Here is a 23,763-nt window from a genome sequence, read left to right on the forward strand (position 1 = left end):
GCAACTTCCCAGTGAGGCTGTGAGCTCAGTTCTTTGCGGCTGATCAGTTCACCCCTTTCATCCCTTTCCTTTTGGTGCCTAAGTGTGCCAGGGACGTAGGGGTTACCTGTTGCAGCCCCTGTCCTCTCATGGGGAAGTCATACTGAATGAATAACAGCCCAGATCTACACAGAGTTTCAAACTGTGATTAGTGCTAAGAGATGGAAAAGTACAGAGGGCTCAGATTGGGGGTGGGGGCAGGCGGAGTGGCTTAGTCTGGGTCAGGAAATGTGTGAGGGTGTTCTGGGGTGGCTGTAAGAAATGACCACTAGCCGTGGTGAAACAGCAGAAGTACGTGCCCTCAAGTTCCAGAGGCAGAAGCCAGAACTCAGGGTTTCTGCAGGGCATTGCTGCCTCTGAAGACACTAGGGGAGAATCCTTCTGGTCTCTTCCATCATCTGGAGGCTCCATGTATTTCACACCATTCCTTGGCTCCTGGCCACATCACTCCAGGCTCTGCCTGTCTTCATGTGGCTTTTACTTTGTGTGTCTCCATGTCCATATCTCCTTCTTTTTTCCTTAAGACACCAACCGGTCACTGGGTTTTGGGCCATCAATTCACATGACCTCATCTTTTTTTTTGAGTCGGAGTCTTACTCTGTTGTCTAGGCTAGAGAGCAGTGGCATACTCACAGCCACTGCAGCCTCAACCTGCTGGGTTCAGGCAGTCCTTCTGTCTCAGCCTTCCAAGTAGCTGAAACTACAGGTACCCACCACCACACCCAGCTAATTTTTTTTAACTGTAGAGATGAGGTCTTGCCATGTTGCCCAGGCTGGTCTTGAACCTGTGGTCTCAGGCAGTCCTCTTGCCTCCGCCTCCCAGAGTGCAGGGATTACAGGCACGAGCCTTCATGCCCAGCCACACAACCTCATCTTAACTTGATCACATCTGCAAGGCCCTGTTTCCCCATATGGTCACATGCACAGATATGGGAGTAGGAGCTGGTAGGTCTTTAACATGTTTTGTGGGGAAACAGCCCAGCCACTACATGAGGACATGATGTTGAGTAGGGAACGGTGCTGATTCTGTAAACCCCAGTGGTGTTGTGAGTCCCAGTGGTGTTGAGACTGGCCATGCACAGAGGCCAGGAGGCTGCCTTGGAAGGCCAGAGCCCGGGTGGCTTGGGTAGAGGGTGGGAGGGACAGCCCTTGGGCCCAGTTGTGCTGACTTCTCTGAATGGGACCTTTTTCAGGACCGGGCTTCTTGGCTGTCAGATGCTCCCACTAGGCTGTGTTGAACCTCAGAGCCTACAACTTTGTTTCCATCTCTAAACAGGAAACTACTTTGCTTCACACTTTTTCATGGGAGGTGAGAAATTCGACACCCCTCACCCTGAAGGTTATCTCTTTGGAGAGAACATGGATCTGAACTTTCTGGGCAGCCGCCCAGTTCAGGTGAGTCTGGACAGGGGTGGCTTATGGGGCTGTGGAGATGGGAGGCCCCTGTCCCCAGCTGTCTGTCCCAGCGGTGAGAGCACGCGGGCAGAGCTCCTGGCAAGACTGCAGTTGAGCTGACTGAGGGTCGTGGCCTAGAATGGGGCATGTCCTTGTACCGCCCCTCAGAGGCAGGACAGCCGGGGGCAGGTCCCCAGGGCCAGAGCAGCCATATTGAACTGGTGCATCTGGCTGTAGTGGCTGCAGAATGCTATCGATTTTGTTTGAGGCCCATGGGTGACTTTGTTTAAAAAGCCAAAGAACATCCGCAATCCACAGAACAGCGGGCAAGAGGCCCACTCCAAAGGAGAGATGCAGATGGCTGGTGAATGTTTCTCACTAGTTGCCAGAGGGTGCATGTTCGAGCATAGCTGTCCATGTGTTCCCCACATTTGGCATTTGGCACTCTTCTGGGGGTTGGGGGTGAAGGCAGACCCTGCCGAATTTCCAGCCCTCTCTAGGAGCCACCAAGAGTCACCTCATTGGAACGAAAGGTGTTCCTATCACCCAGGAAGTTCTGAGGAACAGGGAGCCTGGTGTCAGGAACCAGGGTCAAAGACCTTTTAGAGTCAAAGACCTATTAGGGTAGTAGGGTACATGGACAGTAAGCACTGAATAAAGGGGCAAGAGAGGGGCAGAAGGGGAGGCCCCACTGCAGAGGCCATGGCTGAGCCAAGCTGTGATGGATGGGAAGGAGCCCCCAAAAGGAGCAGGAAGGCAGGGCGCCAATGAGCAGGGATGGGGTGGTGATAAACAGGGGCCCAGCAAGCCCTCTGGGGATACGGGGCTCAGCCCTGATTGGGAAGAAGTGTCAGATCCTGGGAGTGTGGTGGAGGTTGAAATTGCCGCGGATGGAGGGGTTGGGGCCTGCAGGAGGGCCAGAGGTGTCGGCTGATGTGGGAAAGAGCAGGCACAGAACAAGAGCAAGGAGATGTCTGTTAGGAGGTGGGGGCTTGCACAGACGCATCAGGAGAGGTGAGGGCTGCGGGCCTGAGTGTTTTCCCTGGGACCAGGGTCTTGTGGAGAGTAATGAGGCCGGCGGGGGCAGGGAATTGCTGGAGAGGAGCCAGGTAGGAGGCCCTGTGCCTAAGGAGACACTGAACTCCCTCCCCTGGAGGCTGCTGAATCGGGGCATCCTTGAGCCTGGCTATGTCCTCTAGACCAGGGGTTCCCAAGCTGTTCCAGCCATGGCTGCTGATTGACCTGAAACCTTGATTCTGGAGGCCAAGGGCTGCTCTCTCCTGCCTATGGAACCAGCAGGGAGCCGCCCCTGACCCTCCGGGGTCAGCAGGAGCAAGAACAGAGACCATGTCTCTGTCTCCTCGGTAGCCTCACCTCCGCCCTGGGGGCCTGGTTCACATGGGCCTCCATGGTTCTTCTTTTTACCTGCCTATTTTGAGACCATTGCAGATTCACCTGTAGTTGTAAGACATGATGGAGAGAGTCTGTGTGTCTTTTACCAGATTCCCCTATGCCAACGTCCTGTAGAATTGCTGCATGTGTCACACAGTAAGCTGACATTGACACAGCCACACCTCCTAGGTGTCACCAGTGGACACTCCTGCGTGCGTGAACCTGCCTGGGTCTTTACTGACTGTTCCTGTCAGTCTGGATTGCTTTGTTCAGGGGCAGCAGTAGCTGTCACATCCCTCCCCCGAGAACATCACTTGAGAGTCCAGCCTTGGGTCTCTGAGATTTCCCCAGGTCCCTGTGACCAGGCTGAGTCACTGAGGGGCCTTCCTGGAACTGGGCATTGCCGCCGAGTGGCTAAATTGGCTCAGGGCACTTCTAGGCCTGCTTACCCACAAGCTGGCCATGTTGCCTGTGTCTTCCTTCAGCGTAATGAGAGGAACACGCCCAATGCCCGGCACAGCCCCTCATGCAGAGCCAGAACCCTGGCATGCCAGTCGGGCTGTGACTACTGCACCTATTACTCATCTTCTGTCCTCTGCCATTCCTGAGGGAGTCACCTGGGACTGCTGTGGGTTTTTCCCTCCTAGTTTCCCTATGTCACTCCTGCCCCCCATGAGCCAGTGAAGACGCTGAGGAGCCTGGTGAACATCCGCAAAGACTCCCTCCGGCTTGTGAGGTAACCTGTGTTCTGCCCCCAGAACGCTGCAGCAGGAGCCCTGGGGCACCTGAGGCTCTATAGGTGTGGCCTCAGAGCAGAGGTTCTGGCTGGGTGCTTGGGAAGAAGAGCAGGTATTGAGGGGGCTTCTGGTCCGCACCCTCTGACCGTGAGAAGGCTGCAGGTGCCCAGGGTTGTCCTGGTGTGAGGGAATGGAAGGGCCTGTGAGCTGCACCAGGCAGTTGTGTCCCCAGGGATACCAGGAAGTGTCTGGGAACAGCAAGGAATGGGGTTCTGCTGGCACATAGTGGGTGGAGGCCAGGGGTGCTGCTCAGCTTCCTTCTGTGCACAGGATGATCCCACACAGCCAGGAATGATCCAGCCCCAGTGTCAGCAAGTTAAGAAACTGCTTTAAATCTACAAAACTTGAGACATCTACTACCTCTAAACCCAGAGGGTTCACCCCCTTCTTCTGTGGGCAGGGAGAAAGGAAGGGAGACCCTGGATTGTTGGACCTTATTGTCCAAAGGGGAAATGGGCCTCCAGGTTTGCTAGAAAAGTGTCCAAGCAGCTGCCTCCGTGGGCCCCTCAGTCATCTGGGCAGCAGCAGCTCTTGGAGGCCATGACCTCGCTGACCTGCTGCCTTTCCCCGCCTCTGCGGTAGGTACAAAGACGATGCTGACAGCCTCACCGAGGACAGTGAGAAGCCCCGGGTGCTCTACAGCCTGGAGTTTACCTTTGACGCCGATGCCCGAGTGGCCATCACCATCTACTGCCAGGCCACGGAGGAGTTCCTGAACGGCAGGGCAGTGTGAGTCCCCACAGTGGCTGGTATTGGCCAGGCTCTGGGCCTCAGGCATCTGTGGGAGCCTCTGTCTTACCGACCAGAGGGAAAAAGCAAATGTGTCTTCTTGCTGTGCTCTCAGCACTTCATCAAAATGTGGGGTTCCACCCACACCAAGTAGCTCTCCAACTCTGCAGATACCAATCAGTGTTCAATAATTGATGTCTGTTTTTTTTGTTTGTTTGAGTTGGGATCTTACTTGGTCACCCAGGATCACAACACACCACAACCTTGACCTCCTGGGCTCAGGCAATCCTTCCATCTCAGCCTCGCAAGTAGTTGGGACTACAGGTGTGCGCCACTACGCCTGGCTTATTTTTAAATTTTTTTGTAGAGACAATTTTTTGTAGAGACACTGTATTGCCCAGACTGGTCTCCAACTCCTAGCCTCAAACAGTCCTCCTGCCTCGGCCTCCCAAAGGGCTGGGAATACAGATGAGAGCTGCCGTGCCCGGCTCATTTCAGTTCTCACACTACCTGGAGTTAGTGCAGGCCCCACAGATGAGGGCTTAGTCCCATTAGACTGCCCCCTCTTCAATGCCAGTCTCAAGTCCCTATTGTCACCTGTACCTCTGACCAATTGACTATAAATCAAGTTCCCACAGCCCTCGCCTCAGATTTGGTAATTTGCTGGAATGACTCATGGAACTCAAGGAAACACTTTTATCACATTTACTGGTTTATTTTATTTATTTATTTTGGAGTCAGAGTCTTACTCTGTCACCTAGGCTGGAGTACAGTGACGTGCTCACAGCTACTGCAGCCTCGATCTGCTGGGCTCAGGTGATCCTTCTGCCTCAGCTTTCCAAGTAGTTGGGACCACAGGCATGTGCCCCCACACCCAGCTAATTTTTAAAAAATTTTATTATAGAGATGAGGTCTCACCATGTTGCTCAGGCTGGTCTCAAACCCCTGAGCTCAGGCAGTCCTCTTGCCTCTGCCTCTCAAAGTGCTGGGATTACAGACTTGAGCCACCACGCCTGACTACTGATTTATTTTGGAGGGTTCAAATGAGCAGCTGGATGAAGAGGTACGTAGGGCAAGGAATGGGGGAAGGAGCTTCTGTGCCCTCTCTGGGTATGAAGTCTACCCAGTGTTGAGCAACCTGGAAGCCTCCTAAAATCACCGTATTTCAGGAATGTCAACGTAGCCTTTATCATGTAGGCACGATGGGTTGTTAACTCATCTCCAGCCCCTCCCCCTCCCCAGAGGATGAGGCTGGGGCTGACAGTCCCAGGCTTCTGATTGTGGCTTGGTCTTTCCAGTGGCTAGTCCTCTGTAGGAGTCACCAAAAGTTGCCTCATTAGAACAGAAGTTGCTCCTGTCACCCAGGATGTCCCAAGGGATTGGAAGCTCTGTCAGGAGCCAGGGTCAAACAGCAAACTCTTATTGCCCTGGAAATTACAAGGGCTTTAGGAGCTCTGTATCAGGAACCAGGGCAGAAACAAAATAAGTATTTTTTATGTCACAACTACGTATTTGAGCTTTCTGAGATTGTATTTGAAATAAGGGTCCTGCTAGCCCCAAAAGTTTGACCTGCAACTTCAGCAGGAGTCACCAGACTGCCTCCCGTGTGTGAGGGCAAATGTGTCCCGCGTGGCCTTGGTGATGGGAGTAAATGCACCCACACCTTCCTGCGTTGAAGCAAACTCTCAGTGGCCAGGTGTGGATCAGGGCTAGGGTGGCAGGTGAGAGCTCGAGCTCTGAGTCCTGCCCTGCCTGTACCCACTGAGTGGCTTGGCTCACGTGCCGTAGTCTGACTGGAGACAAGCATGGCTGGAGCTCCTTCCCTGTGGTGGTGTGAAGGGTGAAGAGGGACCCTGTGCCCAGCTGCTCCTTGGTAGGTGCTCTTGAAGGAGCCCAAGGGCTCAGAGTTAGCTGCTGGGGAAGACAGCTCAGGTGGGGCTTTCTAGGGAGCCTTCCACAGGTGAGGCCACAAAGCACCTTGTCCTTCTCCCTTGGGCCCAAGATGGGGTTTCTTCCTGTGGGGCAGCACCCAGGGTAGGAAGTAGGTCTCTTTCTCTAGACTTTTTCTTTGAGGCTCCACCTTGACCCAACACTTCATTCTGTTAGTGACACAAACAAGTGGTACATGCATGTGTGCTGCCGTAAGCAGGGATTCCCAGGGGTAGGAGCACCCAGGGTGACCAGGGCAAGCTGCTCTGCCACTCCTGACACCTGCTGCTCTGGATGGGGTCTGCGACACTCACGCGGGCCTGGTGCAGTGCTCGGCTGTGGCAGTGGAGGAGCAAGGCTCTGGGAAGATGCCCAGGGGCCACCACAGAGGACATGGCCGAGGTCAGATTGGCTGGCACAGGCGGGAGAGCTGCCTGCCCCCACTGCACTCAGCCTGAGTGTCCCTGCTGCTGTTTGTCAGGCCTTCAGTGAGTGTTCTGGGTGTGCCTGAGGAGGGGCCTCCTTCACCAAGAGACTCGGAAGAGCAGAGAGGATGACTTGGCCGTATAACCATGCCCTAGACCCCCACGGGCTGGGCAGCAATAGAAATGCCACACTCCTCTCTGCCTGAGACCTGGCACAAAGCCTGCTTCCCCTCCCAGTTTGCTGGGCCTTCGCGATACCAGAACCAAAGTCACCAGAACGTGGAGAAGGAGAGACTCCAAGAGGAGGCTGTGCTCAGGCACCTGGGCCTGGAGATACTCAATCCAGTTGAGCCACAGGGCCAGCCACTTTCCTTGCTTCCTGACAAGAAGCAGGCTCAGACAGAGGACTGTGTCCAGGGTCCCACAGCTAATAGGAGAAAGCTCAGGCCTGCCTGGGAGCAGCATTCCAGCCTGTGCCCTTTCCTGAGGGCCAAGACCTGGACCTTCCCTGTGGTGCTCCCACCACACCGGGCTCTGCTTGGCAAGGCAGGGCCTCTTCGGTCTTTGTGTGTACCACAGTGGCACCCCAGCCTCCAGGCTTGATGTGCCAAGGTTCTTGCGAGTGTCCAAAAGACCCAGAGGTGCCCCTGTGGACAATGAGGATGGGAGTGGGGCAGAGGGAGGAGGGTAAGGGTGGTGCATTGGCTCCTGTGTGGGGAGACACCAGGGTTTATCAGAGTTGGAAGTGCATGCCTGCTGACCCAGCTGCTCCTCTTCTGGGAGTCTGTCTTGGGGATAAGCTGTACATGTGGCCAAGTCATGTGCAGAAGGTGTTCCTTGAAGCAGTGTTGGGGATAGCAAGATACAGGAGGCCACCTGGTGTCTCCCAAGGCCCTGGCTGGATGATTTAGAATAAGACCACCGAGGAACCCAGGCCAGGCCATAGTTTGGGGAACACAGCGCCCGATATGTGACAATGCAGGACATCTTTGGACTTCGGCGAGCAGCATGTGACTACTGTGTGAGTGTTAGACACCTGCGCTGCGAAAGGGGTGTGAATGTGTGTCGACTCCAGGGCGATACATGGGTCTCTGGGAGCAAGCATAGGGTTTGAGGAAGGAGCATTTTGCCCTGTATGTACTTTTGTGCCATGTTTATTCAAAAAAGAAAAGCACTGCACCCAGTGGAAAAGCGTGGCCATGTTGCTGAAGTAGCAGGGGGCCGGGCAGGCATGGGCTCTAGAATCGTAGCCAGGCATGACCAGGGCAGAGCCGTGTGGTGAGCAGAATGAAGCCCACGGGAGAAAGCTCAGGTCTGCCTGGGAGCAGCATCCCAGCCTGTGCCCTTTCCTGAGGGCTGAGACTGCTTCCTGCTCCTCTCCAGAGAGGGTCCTCAAAGGAGAGTTGGCTGCCAGCCCTGGAGGCCATCACAGGCGTGAGGCGATGGCCTACGGATCGGCGCAGAGGCCTGAGCTGCCGCAGTCTCATCATCTTCCTCCTGGCTGCCCTTCAGGTACAGCCCCAAGAGCCCCCTGCTGCAGTCCGAGACCGTTCACTACAAGAGAGGGGTGAGCCAGCAGTTCTCCCTGCCTTCCTTCAAGATGGATTTCTCGGAATGGAAGGATGATGAGGTGAGTCTGGCCTCTTGCTCCTTTCCGAGCTCTCCCCTGGGATGGGGCTGGTGCAGTGGGACTGGTGGCTCAGGTTCCTCCAGGAGTGGCCACCCCAGTCCGTGCTCAGGGACCCTGCAGTAGACTGGAATGAGGGTGGCCGGGGCTGACAGGGTGACTGGAGGGGGGACCAAGCAGCAGCACACTTGAGGCTCTGATATTGAGCCGTGGGAGGTGTGAGGCATGGGGCTCCCTCCATGGATGTTGGCCATGGGGCTCACCCCTTCAGCCTTGTCATCTTATCCCTTCCTGATTCTGCTCTGGACATTCCCTCGCATCAGCACTCACAGGTCTCCTCAAGCCCTCTGTAGGCCACGCCTCGGTGGCTTCTTGGTTGGTTTTCCCCATGGGCCCCCTCCAGCTTCTGTTTATTTCGCTCAAAGCCGCTTCCTCCCTCCTTTGCCCTTGGCCTTGTTTCCCAGAGTCCATACGGCTGGGGGCTTACCAAGACCCTGATCTGGTGAGTTCCTGTTCGCAGTAGGCCCTGTAGTGCGTCTCACAGTCTGAGGCTGGGAGAAGACGTTTGACTCCTGGCTCCTACTAGACCCTGCGGGCCGAGAGCTTGGTGCAACTCGTGCCGGTTCCCGCTACCCCAGCTCTCCTCCTGGCCTGTGGCTGCTACTTTTCCCTAAGAAAGCTTGCGTTAGAAGTAAAAGAAGTACTGCTTCTCAGCCTGTTGGCCAAGAGCAGGTGTAAAAGTAAAAGGAGCTGGACGCTGTGGCTCACGCCTGTAATCCCGGCGTTTGGGGAGGTGGAGGCGAGAGGATTGCTTGAGTCCAGCCTGGACAATGTGGCGAGACCTCATCTTTACAATAAATCAGAAAATTACCTGGGCGTAGTGGCACATGCCTGTAGTTCCAGCTACCTGGAAGGCTGAGGTGGAAAGATCTCCTGAGCCCAGTAAGTAGGTCGAGGCTGTGGTGGCCGTGAGGATGCCACTGGACTCCAGCCTGGGCAACAGAGTGAGACTCTGACTCAGAAAATAAAAATAAATAAAAGAAACATTTCCCCAGACTCCTTGAGTGCTGGAAGCCTCTGCCCTCTCCCAGCATTACTCACGTGGTCCTGTGTCCTGCTCCTCTGCGTGACTTGTGGGTGCTGCACAGTGTGTGCTGAGCTCTGGGGAATGGGGCTCCTGGGGAGGTTCTGTCCTGGCTCCCCGCTGTCCCATGTTCCCTGGGGTCCCTACCCAGGCCCTCTGGGGACCCTCACCCTCTATGTACTGGGGCTGGGACAGAGGTGTGAGCTGTGGGTTACAAGTGAGTTAACCGGGGAGGGCAGCAGTTGTTGTGGCCAGTATCCTGAGGGCTGCATCTAGGCCCTGCTACCACGGGGAGAGTGGGGGTCGCCAGGCTCCAGTCGTCCTTATCTCTGCTTTTGGGCCCAGCGCTGGACTCGCCAGGGGGCTCTTCAGCAAGGGTTGCTGAGGAAGCTGAACATGGCTCCCTCGACGGTGATGGTCACTGGGTGTTAGTGGGTGTCAGGAGTGGCTGCCACAGCAGGGCCTTCAGAGCAATGTCTTTGTCATGATTCTCATGGCTGCAAGTGACAGAAAAACAACCAGGGATTGAAAGGCAACCAGGGATTTATTGGCATAGATTTCAGAAAGGCTGGGCGGCTTGAGGTTTCTTCCAGGGCCCGTCATGGGGATGGGCTCTCTCCGCTTGGCCCGCTTCCTCCAAGCTGGCTTTGCTCTTGGGCTGTGCCCTGCAGAGCCCTTACTGGATCCAGAAGTGCTAGGGGGCTGTGTGCCCTTCCTCCGTGGCCCCCATGTAGGGTGGGAGCATACTGTCCTCTGGGCCAGACCCAGAGAGAGGTGCTCCCCAAGGAAAATGGGGTACGCCACCTGAGGAGGGCAGGTTGGGAAAGAGGCCCCAGGCAGTCAGGGTTGGTCAGAGCCAGGCGTTGCGAGGACAGACTGCAGGGTGTTTGGGCAGCATGGTCTTCTCTAGGAGCAAGGAGGGCCCAGGAGAAGGGCCTGGGAGATGACCTTGCTCCACTGCTTTCTCTCTGTGAAGCCCTGGGCTGGTTCTGCTCTCTGAGCCTGGGCTTTCCATATGTAACTCAGAGTTCGAAGCAGTCTCTCCCTCCTTGCTAGATCAGACTTGAGGGGTCCGTGATCAGTATGCGAAGTGCTTACATGCCACCCACTGTGAGCCCGTCTGCCAGCTAGAGAGGGAGAGAGAAGGCTGCGGTCACAGCCCGCTGGTGGAGCCACCACACATACCTCCCAGACTTCCGTTGGCTTTATGCCTGCACCAGCAAAACACAGCATCAGCATTCAGTTTATAGAACGTGCTGAGAAAAAGCACAGATCATGCTCAGGGGCTCCTTGAGCACCAGTGGCCACGTCAGCGCCGAGGTGCTGGTTGTGTGCTGTATTCTGGGCACCGTACAGAAGCTGGGGTAGGCGTGGGTGCAGGTGTAGGTGGGCATGGGCGCAGGGCCGTGCTCCCCAGGCACTGCTTTCCCCATCTGGCTCCATAGCCTAAGGGAGCAGCCTCTGGTGCATGAACTCCCCTTCCTGGGCATAATGACAGCCCTTGTGATGGCATTGTGGGAGCGTCACCTGGCAACCCTGGGACGGTGACTCCTGTGTGCTGACTCGTTGGAGAGTGCAGGATACGGGCTCACACGGGCCTCCTCCCTTGGGGTGATCACCCCCTGCGCATCATCCCAGAGCTGGACTAGAGCAAAGGAAAGGACTGTCCTCCCTCTGAGGAGTCCAGGTTTCCAAGGTACCCTCAGATGGTGGGGAGCCTGAGGCCTGGCTGGGTCCTGGGTGGGTGTGGACGTGTTTTCCACCCTCCCAGCCTGAGGCCTTCTGGTGTGCGTGGATGTTTCCACAAAGCCTCTGCCCAGGGCCACCCTCCTCGCCACCTTCTACTCCCGTCTTCTCCACTCTGTGGCCCCCCCAGAGGAGATGGAGGCACCTCCCTCCCTGCTCCCGCGGGAAACTGGTCTCGCTCCTGTCACTTCAGCTGCCTTAACACTAGGGCCTCGCATCACTGCTGTCGGCTGCCTGCTCCTCCAGACGCTGCACTCAGAGCCTTTGCGTTAGGCGTGGTTTCTGGCCCCTTTTTCTGATGGAGAAACTGAAGCTCAGGTGGAGGCCTGTTCATAGTGAACAGGCGAGGAGCCATACTCAAAGCCAGGAGTCTGAGCTGGACTCTGTGCCAGCGCCCTGCTACCTTCCAGCCCTTCTCCAGCTGATGTGGCCTGTGCCACTTTGCGGCCTTCCCCTCGCTGGAGCCTCTGTCCCCATGCACAGTGGTGTCCATCCCATGGGGCCTGTGGCTTGCTGTGACCCTCCCTCATGAGCGTGGAGACTGGGCCCATGTGGAGTTACGCTGCGGGCTTGTGGTTTGTTCAGCTGACGGTGACCTTCCCGGGGCTTCTCATGTGGATGGGAAAGGGTCCCTAAGACTGGAGCTCCAGGCTTCCAGTGGCAGAAGCTGCTGTCACTGTGTGCCGGGTGGAGCCGGGCCTCCTGCTGGTGTGGAGGCTCTGCTGGGTGAAGATGTTCTTGGGAGCACCTGCGTACCACGGGCTTTCACCGTGTCTGTGTGGCCTCCCGGGCCACAGTCAAGGATTTCCGTTCGCATTGGTGTTTCTTCTGGTCTCTTCTGCCTCTCCGTTGCTCCCTGTGGTCTGTCTTAACTCCTTTCTCCTCATTTATATTTTTGGTTGGAAATTCTTGTGTTGACTTTTTTTTTTTTTTAAGAGAGATAGAGGTCTCACTCAGTCACCGAGGCCTGAGTGCAGTGGCACGATTATGGCTTACCGTAGCCTCGAACTCCTGGGCTCAAGTGATCCTCCTGCCTCAGCCTCCAGAATAGCTGGAACTATAGGCATATACCATGCTACCATCATGACAGGATCATTTTTTAATTTTTTGTAGAGTCGGGGGTCTCACTATGTTGCCCAGGCAGGCCTCGAACTCCTAGCCTCAAGCAATCCTCTCACCTTAGCCTCCCAAGTAGCTAGAATTACAGATGTGAGGCACCATGCCCACTGCTTTTAAAATTTTAATTTGTATAGAGATTAGATCTCGCTGTGTTGCCCAGGCTGGTCTCAAACTCCTAGACTCAAGTGATCCTCCTTCCTCAGCCTCCCAAAGTTCTGGGTTACAGCTGTGAGCCACCCTGTCTCACCCCTCTTTTGACAAATCTTAGGAATGAATGTTCCCCCCATTCCCTAAATAATAGTAATATTCACAATTGTAGCAACTAGTGCAGGCAGCATCTTTGTGCCAGGCCCGGTGGGAGGATTTCATTTGCACCTTGTCCTTGGAACTCACGCAGTAGGTGCAGTATGACCCCATTTTACAGAGCAGGAAACAGGCTCAGAGAAGTAGAAGGACTTGAAACAGAAGTCACCCTGGGCCCCTGGGCTGGGGTCATGTGCCCCAGCTCCACTTCACTGCCTGCTTCACAGAGGAACAGCTGGGGGCGTGTGTCCAAGGCACACTCTGCTCGGGAAAGACGGGAAGCCGGGGCTCTGCAGAGATACATCTTCCCACTGGGGGCTTTGTTGGTTCTGAGTGGCTCTGTTCACAGGCAGGGGTATGGCCACGGGCTCAGAGCAGGCCAGGAACAGCTCTGCTGGGACAGGACAGTGGCTGCAGACAGGCTGTGGCCCCCGCCTCCTCCCAGGGGCTGTCTTAGTCAATCATGGCTTGCTGTTCAGGCCCTGGAAGCATACAGAGAAACTCTGCTCCCTGACCCCACTGCAGACGGCCTGGGCTTAGGTATTGAATCCATGTTATCATTCACATCTCACACAGCTCACTCAAGTTAAGTGCACAGTTCATTGGTTTTTAGTATGTTCAGAATGCTGTGACTGCCACCTGTCTTTCAGTAAATTTTTATTTATTTATTTATTTTTTAGTTGGGGTCTCACTCTGTCGCCCAGGCTGGGGTGCAGTGGCATCATCAGGGCTCTTTACAGCCTCAACCTTCTGGGCTCAGGTGATCCTTCTGTCCTAGCCTCTCAAGTACCTGGGATTAGAAGTGTATACCACCATACCTGACTAATTTTTTTTTTTTGTAGAGACGGAGACTTACTATGTTGCCCAGGCTGATTTTGAACTGGGCTTGAGCAATCCTTTTGCCTCCCAAAGTGCTGGGATTACAGGCATGAACCACCACTCCCAGCATCAGCACATCTTTTCTGAACAATAAATGTTTTTTTTCTTTTCCCTAGAGTAAATAAATGCATGTGTTTGTTGGTCCTCTGTGGATGTTGTGGTGGCCGGACAGGCAGGGTCTCCTTGCTCACAGCTTTCATCCAGCAGGGAGTCAGGGACCCTAATGGTGACACGGTGACTTTCCTCATTGCAGGAAGGCTGAGGGCATCAGAGGTGCAGAGACGCACAGGGGCTGAGAGTCAGGTGGGACCCAGGGAGACCTTTCCCGAGACTCAGTGGGGACTGGGAGCGGGGGCAGGGCGAGGACTGGGGGGCAGGGCTGCCGTGAGGACTGAGGGTCCTGGCCTAGTGCTATGCTGTCGGGCCCTGGTGGGGAGAGCACAGCGGGAGGCTAGGATGCCCAGTGCCAGAACGTTTTTCCTTGAACTCAGACAAGCCATGTGCTATCTGTCGCTGTCTTCCTGTCTTTAGTGGGGTCCGAGTCATGTGCCTTTCTACAAAAACTTAGTCATCATGTGACCCACAGCTCCACTCTGAGGGGTACTCCCAAGGGAAATAGACACACAATTCAGACAGATGCTTGTGCATCATGTTCATGGCAGCCCTGTTCGCAGTAGTCAGGCGGGAGAAACAGCCACGTGTCCATCAGCAGATGAACGCGCAGCTGGTGTGGGCTGTCCACACTGGAGTAGCACTCAGTCAGAACAGGATAGAAGCACTGACCCACGCTTCAGCATAGGCGAACCCTGAAAACGTGCTAAGTGAAAAAAGCCAGACACAAAAGGTCACCTACTGTGTGGCTCCACTTATGTGAAATGTCCAGAATAAGCAAATCCATAGGAACAGAAAGCAGATTGGTGGTTGCCTGGGGGCTGGGGGGAAAGAGGCGGGGAGCGAGTGCCGAAGGGTATGGGGTTTCTGTTTGGAATAACGAAAGTTCTGGAAATGGTTGGCGGTGGTTTCATGACTTGGTTAAAATGGCAACTTTTTTTTTTTTTTTTTTTGAATTGGAGTCTCACTCCGTCGCCCAGACTGGAGTGCAGTGGCCGCTCCTGGCCACCACAGCCTCGACCTGCTGGGCTTCGGCGATCCTTCGCCTCAGTCTTCCAAGTAGCCGGAATTATAGGCGCGCGCTACCACGCCCGGCTGATTTTTTTTTATTTATTGTAGAGATGAGGTCTCGCTGCCCAGGCGGGTCTTGAACCCGTGGGCTCAGGCAATCCACTCACCTCAGCCTCCCAAAGGCGCGGGATTACGGGCTGAGCCACCAAGCCTGGCTGAAAATGGCAACTTTTATGTTGTATCTGTTTTACCACAAAAAGGTGTCCACACTGGGTGCCCATCTTCCCTGCGGTTTGACCCGCGTCCCACAAGCTCTGCCGACCGCCCTTGTCCCTGGGCCTGCTCCCTCCAGCTCCTGGCTTGGTGGGTCCTGACCGTTCTTGCCTCTTTTCTTCTCAGTTGAACTTTGACCTGGACCGTGGTGTGTTTCCAGTGGTTATCCAGGCCGTGGTGGACGAAGGAGACGGTGAGCATGTCCTCTTCTATCCTCTCTTCCCACTTGGCCAGTGAAAGAACTCTCTTCCAGAAGTGGTGGAGGATGTCCCACGTTCAGGTGTAGGGTCTCGGGCTTGCCTCGTGGGGCAGCCTGGAGGCCAGGGGAGGCTGGGGAGTTGCTGGGGAGCCTGGGCCCCTCCACCGGGCTGAAGAAGGCACATCCTGGAAAAGGCTCAGGCCCAGCACTGAGAAGCTACCGGTGGGGAGGAAGGTGAGAGAGGTCCCAGTGGGTAGGCCTGCTCTGTCTTTGACCCTCTCTCTCTTTCTCCTGGCAGTGGTGGAAGTGACTGGCCATGCCCACGTACTCTTGGCTGCCTTTGAGAAGGTGAGTGTCATCCTGGCCCTCATTGTCCTCAGGGCCTGGGAGCTGGGCAGAGGTTGGCCTTCTCCCTCCTTATCACAGGGCTGGCCAGCTGCTTTGTCCAGCTTGGCTGTGTCAGAAGGGGTGGTGCCTGGTCACCCAGCGGTGCTCTCTGGCAAACAGTCAGTTCTGTGCTTCCAGTTCAGAACCCAGCGAGAAACTGTTTTATTTTTGGAGCCTGACATTCTGGAAATTTCTGTCAGAATCCACCAGCCTCACCAGAGAGTCCTGAGTGCTGGTATTGGTTGCCTCAGGAGGGACAGTGAATGCCGTCGCATGTTCTCAGCTCCGACATCTTAATTAACCTCGTGGAACTCTGAGCCGTGTGTTTCCCTGGACACCACTGGGCGTGTTTGTCCTATTTTGTCCTCACATTTTTGGATCTCTGAGCCTGCCTGTGTCTGAATGCCTGTGTGTGCTTGGTGCTGTCTTCCTAACTAAACCAGGCCTTCTGAGAGCAAGATCTTGTTTTTCTTAATTTTTCCTGTCAAGATGCTGCTGTTTGGTGTGGGAGCTCTTGTCCATCACCTGAACTTGGCTGAGAGGCCTTCACCTTGAGTGTGCAAGAATCACCAGGAGAGCTGGGCTCTGTAGGTCAACGCAGGGCCAGGGCCATATGTTTAAGAGGCTCTCGGTGTAGTTTCAAAGCCAGGTCTGAGGGCCACGTGTTGAGACATCCTGACCTGACTCTGGTCTTCGTGGGACCCCTCCTCTTTCAGCAGTGGATCTAGGCTGGTCATGCAGGGCCTTCTGCTGGTTCAGCAGGAGTGCTCAGAGGTTCCAGCTTGATCCATGTCACCTCTGTACTTTCTCCCTTGCAGCACGTGGACGGCAGCTTCTCAGTGAAGCCTTTAAAGCAGAAGCAGATCGTAAGTCTATCAGATGAACTGTCTGATCCCTTGTGATTTAAAAGACACACACACACTTCACTAGTTTTCATGGACTGCTCTTCCCAGGCCACTCTGGCTGCTGTTGAAATAGTCATGCAAGAGCCTGTTGACTTGTGTCTCCCTGGTGGGCTCTAAGCTCCAGGCTGTCAGGCCCCTGTCTTTGGGAGTGTGGACATGTATTACATACCTACCACTCTTGTGGACCCTGAGTCCAGTTTGAACCATGGTGCCTGGAACATAGTTAGCATTAAGTCAATATTTGCTGAATGAATGAATGGAGGAAGGAAGAAACTAGATAGACAACTGCAGCTTGCTTTCCTCCTCCTTACAAATTGCTGGAAATACGTAAGCATTGGACAAAGACATGGGTGAACTTCATCAATACTCGAAGGATGAGATGTCCTGGAACAGGTGAGAGCTGTCACCCAGTATACCTTTGCTCTGGGATCAGTAATCCTGTGGTCCTACACTGGGCAGTCTCTACTTAAGCACTGAGAATTTAAGGGACAGGGTCCCCTAAACTGAGCAATGATAGTGAGATGGATTTTATTTTATTTTATTTTATTTATTTATTTATTTTTTTGAGTCGGAGTCTCACTCTGTCACCCAGACTGGAGTGCAGTGGCCACTTCCGGCGACCGCAGCCTCGACCTGCTGGGCTCCAGTGATCCTTCCGCCTCAGCCTTCCAAGTAGCTGGAACTATAGGCATGCGCTACCATGCCCGGCTCATTTTTTGATTTATTGTAGAGATGAGGTCTCACCAAGTTGCCCAGACGGGTCTCAAACCCACGGGCTCAGGCAGTCCACTCACCTCAGCCTCCCAAAACGCGATATTAGAGGCTGAGCCACCGAGCCCGGCTGTGAGATGGATTTTAATGAACTGTGACTGAGGTCTATATTCCAAAGCCATGATTGACAATTGTCCTGTGTGTTGCTGCTGAGAGGCACAAGACCTGCCTCAAGCCTCTGCTAGGGAGTGACATTTGTCTCTTTCTAAAAGAGAGGTCGAATGAGCTCTGGCAGATCCAGACCTGTGTAGATGCCAGGGCGCAGGAGACCCTGGTGGCAGACAAGGGTACTTGTCTTGGAGAGCTGGCCAGCAGGCCCCAGACCCTCTGGAGCAGTGTTTGTGGTCTGTGGAACGTGGGAAGCCCTGTAGTTCAGGATGCTTTGGAACATGGTCATTGTGTGAGGGACAGCAGGACAGAATCGACTTTTAGACATTGGTTGGGTGTCTTTGAGACCAAACACTTTTGTGTCCTGTGGAAGGAGACTCTAGGAGGTTGTGGGTGCTTAGGCTGTCATCTGGTGCCTTCAGGCATCTGCCCCTGTCACTCTTGCAGGGCTGGGGACGGGTGGTCCAAGTGGTGTTGGGTGTGGCGAGGCCAGCAGGAATGTGGTTCTCAGGCCCACTTGTTGATGCCAGACCCCTTGTGGTGGGCAGATCTGCTGGTCCCACCCCTGTTTCCCATCCTGCTGGTTGAGCTGAGCAGGTAGCAGGTCTTCCTGCCTCTCTCCCAGCCCCAGGGTCAGGCTGGACAGAATTCTCAGCCACACATGTCCTGGGATGCAAGCCTGGCACCCTGGAGGTGGGGTCAAGCCAGGTGGGTGTGGGGAGGCCTCATGGAGTGCTGATGAGGGCCCAGCAAGCCCCTATCTCCCCCAGGTGGACCGAGTCAGCTACCTCCTGCAGGAGATCTACGGCATCGAGAACAAGAACAACCAGGAGACCAAGGTGCGGACCTGTGAGCGCCTGCAAGGCCTCTGGGTCGGCCACGCCCCAAGCCCCCCTCTGCCCTGCTGGAGCCCCTGCCTGGGAACCACTGGGGCACAGCAGACGAACCAGTTCCCTCCCGTGCCTCCCAGGGTTCCTAGACGCCATCACTTTTTCTTAAGTCTTGTATAAAAAGTGAACAGTGTTGATGGAACATTTTGTCCTTTTTCCAGCAAATTCTCTGGCTTGTTATATAAATTGTCGTCCAGGTCCTCCTGGGCAGCTGGAAACAGGGGCAGCCTCCTGCCCTCTTCCTGGTGCAGCTGTGCTGCCTGGGCAGCTTCTTCACAGTCAAGCTGATACTGCCCCCTGGCGGCCGCCTCCCACCTCCCTGGGGACCGCGGGCCCTGCAGCTAGCAGAGGAGGGGTGGGAGGGATGTGCCTTCTAGGTGAACATAGAAGCTGTGGCCACTGACGAGTCGAGGTCTGTCATAGCAGGGAACAGAGAATGAAACTGGAACCCGGTTGCCGTCTTCACTGTCTTTCAAGGCACGCTTGGCTGAATGAAACTCTCACCTGTTTGTTAAAATCCGAGTGTCTCACACGCCAGCGTCTGGGTCAGGACAGCTGGAATCATCTAGAATCGGGGTGCTCAAAGCATCTGGGGCCTAACCTCAACCGGGGGCATGCAGCATGCTCACTTACAGCAGGTGCCGGCCAGCGTTCTGCAAAGGGCCAGAGAGTGAATGTTTTTGACTGGTTGATCCTATGGTCTCAACAGCACCTACTCGGTGCTACTGTTAGGCAGCTGCAGTGGAGCCAATGGGAAACCGAGCGGGTGTGGCTGTGTCCCAACAAAATTTTATTTACAGGAACAGCCTGTGGGCTTAGTTTGCTGATCCCTGTTTTAGAATTTTGATTTCTTTTGGTCCAGTTGCTCATTTGGTTTCTGGAAGCTGCCATTACTTAGTGAAAATATTTCCAATAAGTTAACTTGTTTGTTTTTTGCATGCGTGCTGATTAAACAGGTACCCGACCACCGTGGAGATGTGTTCCTTAGGAACGTCTCTTCCTTATTTTCTCTGTGGGATGGAAAAGCAGAGACACAAGTTCTCATGATTTGGGGGAGAGTAGTTCAAACCCTCCCCTCAGCAAACTCTCCCCGGGCGTGGATAGTTTAAATCCCCCCGGGCGTGGGCTGGGTTTGAGCCTAGCACTTGGGGCTCCAGGCAACCTCTTGCCCTTTGGGCTTCCCTTTGCCACGTTGCCCCCAGGGGGAGGGGCCCAGCTGGTGGCACAGCTGGGGACTGGAAGGGCAACCGAGGCCCTGCTCCGGCCCTTGGGAGCCCGCTGACCTGCAGGCTCTCGTCCCTGTAGCCCTCAGATGACGAGAACAGCGACAACAGCAACGAGTGTGTGGTGTGCCTGTCCGACCTGCGCGACACGCTGATCCTGCCCTGCCGCCACCTGTGCCTCTGCACCTCCTGCGCTGACACACTGCGCTACCAGGCCAACAACTGCCCCATCTGCCGGCTGCGTGAGTGCTACAAGCCTGTGGCTCCCAGAAGTTTCTGGAGAAGCCCTGGGCCAGGGCAGTCCCTGGGGCCGCGGGACTCTCGCTGGCTACAGAATTGAAGGGCTGTTGCTCTCTCCTCTAGTTCCTGGTCAACTAGCTAGTTAATTTAATTAACACTAGTGCTGACAGCAGGGGCATAGCAGGGGTGCAATTCAGACCTTCAAAGGCTGCCTCTAGGAAGATGAGACATGTAGAATGAAGGGCCACAAAGATGCTCCAGGGCAGATGACTGCAATGACGTTTGAACTGGACAATAGTTGATCAATAAGTGAAATCTTTATTTTAAAGCTTAAGTAACCTGGGTGTGATGGCTCATGCCTATAATCCCAGCACTTTGGGAGGCTGAGGTGGGAGGGTCACTTGAGGCCAGGAGTTCAAGACTGGCTTGGCCAATATCGTGAGACCCTGTCTTTACAAATAGTTTAAAAATTAGCAAGGTGTAATGGTGCGTTCCTGTAGTCCCAGCTACTTAGGAGACTAAAGCAAGAGGATCACTTGAACCCAGGAGGTCAAGGCTGCAGTGAACCATGATCGTGCCACTGTCAGCCTGGGTGACAGAGTGAGACCTTATCTGTAAAAAAAAAAAAAAAAGAATTCTGACTCGTGCTATGTGATGAGTCTTGAAGAATTATTCTAAGAGATATAAGTTAGTCTGTAGACTCTGAAGCCGGGAGGAAAGACCCCCAGCACTACAGACCGGACTGACGCTACCTCACTGGGACACAGATTCTTTGCCATTTTGTTTTGTTGGGGAGGTCCCTGTTCTGTCCTGTGGTCCATCTCTCCAGAAGGTGTGGCCTGCATCCTTGCTAAGTGTCTGAGGAACACTCTGTAGGGGCCTGCGGGGCCTTCTATGCAATGGCACTGTGAGATGATGGGCATCCTGGGTCCTGGTTTGTTTTCCCAGCTCCCGGTGGCCACTGTCCGTGACTGTTTTTCCAGCATGATGTCCCCGCCTGCTATCCTGCTCTCAGCAGGGTTCCCTGGGGAGGGGCCTACAACCGAGAACTTGGCCGAGGGACATATTTTCAGTCATATCCCCCATCTCATGTGCAGCTGGGTGTGTCTTGGCCCAGCCCCTTGGAAAGCCCCTCTTGGCTCCCACCCTGGGCAGCACACTTGGCCTTGCTGTGTCTCCCTGCCTGGGGCTGTTTCGTTAAGATGTTATTTGCCCTTGATCTGGAAACTGGGCCTGTCCCAGGACTGCTGTAGGGTGGGACTGGGGGGGGTGGGTGCTCAGTCTCTGGGGTTTGGGGATCCCCTTGGTAGTGTGGGACACAGAGCCCTTGCCTAATGTGAACCTTCCTTCTGCTGCAGCTTTCCGGGCCCTCCTGCAGATCCGGGCAGTGCGGAAGAAGCCAGGAGCCCTGTCCCCTGTGTCCTTCAGCCCTGTCTTGGCACAGAGCTTAGACCATGACGAGCACTCTGTAAGTGCCACCTCGCCTGCAGGGGGCAGAGGGCAGAGGGGGGTCGAGAGCCCAGGCCCCAGACTATCTGTCAGGTAGGCAGGCATGGTCCCTGGGGGCCGCTGTGAGGCATTATTGAGGTGGCCAGGCTGGGTCCCAGGGGTGTTAGTGGCTGGGATTGTTGTTGTTCCTGCCACAGCAAGAGCCTGTGACGTTGCTGGGTGCCGCCGTGGTGAGCGCCTCGAGCCAGGGGCTCCATGGTTCCTGGTGATAGAGCCAGGCTCTCTCCCTCACAAGATGCTGGTTTCAGGGCTCGGCGGACAGCCTTGGGGCCTGGGCAAGGGGACTCGGTAAATGGCCCAGCAGACTTCCTCCCAGGGACCTTCCAGGTCGACCTTGCTTCAGGAGACGGGGGAGGTGGAGCTCTGGCTTCAAGGACCTGAAGGGAGAGATGGAGGGACAGAGAGTCATAGAGACGTGGAGAGAGATGCCAGTCAGGGAAACACAGAGACATAGAGACAGAGACAGGAAGAGACACATGGAGATACACAGAGACATGGAGAGAGATGCCAGACAGGGAAACAGAGACATAGAGACAGAGACAGGAAGAGAGACACAGAGACACACAGAGACATGGAGAGAAACACACAATGAGACAGGGATGAGTAGACAGGAGCGTGTGGGACAGTGGTCGCCTAGCACAGGACCTGGGTCTCAGGCTCCCTGTTCCCCTGGACATAGGCTTGTCAGGGCTGAGTCCCTCCTTGGTGCTCAGCTGAGGTTGTCTGTCTCTAGTAGTTCCTAAAGGCTCTACCTCCTCTTTAAAGAGAAATGAGAGAGCCTGTGGATTGGCCCACACACAGCACGGGCCGTCGTGCTCCAAGGGCCCTGTGAGCCTCCCCGATCAGGATGTCGTCCTGGGTCTTCAGCCCATCCCAGCAGGTGTGAGAGGTCCAACCACATGATGTTTCCAAGAATTGAGGCCAGTGTTTTAAAAGTCTGGAAATTTCCCTTAAGACTTCCCTTTTGACTTCTCTTTCAAGTCTGATGTTGTGGTCTTGAAGCTGGAGCAGAAACATGGCTTGTGGGGTCCCTGTCAACCCCCTGCCCACCAGCTGTGCTGGGGCAGCCATGATGCATTTATGGCCCCTGGGCCCCTCTGTCAGCACAAGAGCTCCTAACATCAGGCCCTCCCGCACCTGTGCAGGTTTCTGGCCCAGAGGAGCGACATGCAGGTGGGATTTGCCCCTGAAAGAGGAGTCTTAGCACTTCACAAAGGGGTTGACTGATGCTCAGGTGGGTGGTGGGTTTATTGTCACTTGTTTTGGCCCCTCCTACTTTCTGCCCTGGTGGCCAAGAGTCCGGCGGGTCCCTCTGTGCTTGTCCCTCTTATCCCAAGTGAGCTGAGGCACCCCCGCAGGGCAGGGGCCAGGGGCTGACATGTGACCCTGTGGCTCTGACTGCACGTGCCCCAGAAGGGCTTGCACCTTCCCTTCCGTAGGGTCGAGAGTAGTGCTCCTCTTTGGCTGTCACGTTCCTGTCAGAGCCATTTCCACATAGTGCCAGAAAGAGTCCAAATGAGGCATTTTCTCCAGTGAGTCCAGGAAGCTTGCATGGAATGTGTTGACTTGGGCTGACTTTTCTCCCCAACTGTCTCTAGGTGTCCAGTTGGCGATAAGCTCCCCAGGTGGGGCCCAGGCACTGGTTGGGGGACTTTGACCAGTGGGCTCAGGGTCCCCGCCCTACACTCAGTCAGGCCCACTTTAGGGAGCGTCTAGCCCCTCTCATGTCCACCTTGGTCAAGTCTGCTGTCCTGGTGACCCAGATCACAGTGGGCCATTAGAGATGGGGTCGGGTTCACAGCCTTGACACCTGAGCAGGACCAGCGCTTGGCTCCTGGGGCTGGGGAGGTGAGCAGGCAGCGTACAGGCCCAAGGCAGGACCTGCGTTTAGGCCTGAGTCCATGTGCACAAGGAGCTTTCAAGGCGCTGGGCATGATGCCCTAGAGGATGCACAGAGGAGGCAGTTGTAAAATGTATGACTTTTATCTTGACAGTGTCCCTTTAAAAAATCAAAGTCGCACCCCGCCTCCCTGGCCAGCAAGAAACCTAAAAGGGAAACAGTAAGTGTTTGGTCCTCTGGCTATGCTTTTTGCCCCATACCCTCATTTTTAAATGACAGGTGTGGGAACCATGTTCGCCCAGGCTCTTGTTTGATGATGTGCTCTGTCAAATCCATTCCCCACAGTCCCGGCATCCCTGCCCAGGAGGGGAGTTTATGGAACAAGCAAGCCTCAAGGTCTGTGGCAAAAGCCAGTCATGCTGGCCTGCGGCCACAGGGGTCAACTCATGGCCTCGGGCACTGCCCTCCTGTCAGCTTTGCCTCGCTGCCCGTGGTCTCCAACGCCGTTTCCCTTTTTTTTCTTGCTGGCAGTGGAACGGATGTCCAGGGTGCAACTAATACCGCTGCTCCTCTTGCAAACAGCATTCCCGCGCATGCTTCCTGGCCCTGCATCCTGCACCTCTGCCCCTGGACTGTAGCTCTGCGGGCCCAGGACCTTGGTTCTCTTGCATTTTCCCGGCACCCCAGGATGCAGGCGGGGGGACCAGGATGGTGTGGCCACCAGGCCAGGCCTCTACCTGGAACCTCTGCAGGCTTGGGGAGACCCTGTGTGCCTAGGCATCACTAGAGGTGGAGATGGCGCAAGGATCAGTCCAGAGAGCACTTCCCGTTT

General features: G+C 55.2%; 1 protein-coding gene across 2 annotated transcripts in view; it reads left to right on the plus strand.

Annotated features, from left to right (window-relative positions):
* Nucleotides 1–1,320: 1,320 nt before the first annotated feature.
* MGRN1 (mahogunin ring finger 1) overlaps nt 1,321–23,763 on the plus strand; it is a 31,701-nt gene continuing 9,258 nt past the window's right edge. For both annotated transcript variants that reach the window (XM_008058021.1, XM_008058022.1), the window contains exons 1-10: nt 1,321–1,434; nt 3,474–3,562; nt 4,206–4,352; nt 8,219–8,336; nt 14,986–15,052; nt 15,357–15,406; nt 16,264–16,311; nt 18,000–18,068; nt 19,425–19,584; nt 20,941–21,050. In XM_008058021.1, the coding sequence (XP_008056212.1) occupies nt 1,342–1,434; nt 3,474–3,562; nt 4,206–4,352; nt 8,219–8,336; nt 14,986–15,052; nt 15,357–15,406; nt 16,264–16,311; nt 18,000–18,068; nt 19,425–19,584; nt 20,941–21,050 (951 nt within the window). In that variant the 5' untranslated portion in view covers nt 1,321–1,341. The remainder of the gene's footprint in view (nt 1,435–3,473; nt 3,563–4,205; nt 4,353–8,218; nt 8,337–14,985; nt 15,053–15,356; nt 15,407–16,263; nt 16,312–17,999; nt 18,069–19,424; nt 19,585–20,940; nt 21,051–23,763) is intronic.

The sequence above is a fragment of the Carlito syrichta genome, unplaced genomic scaffold (assembly GCF_000164805.1).
Source record: "Carlito syrichta isolate Samal-C Ts95f unplaced genomic scaffold, Tarsius_syrichta-2.0.1 Scaffold303189, whole genome shotgun sequence".
In the NCBI taxonomy this organism is placed as follows: domain Eukaryota; kingdom Metazoa; phylum Chordata; class Mammalia; order Primates; family Tarsiidae; genus Carlito; species Carlito syrichta.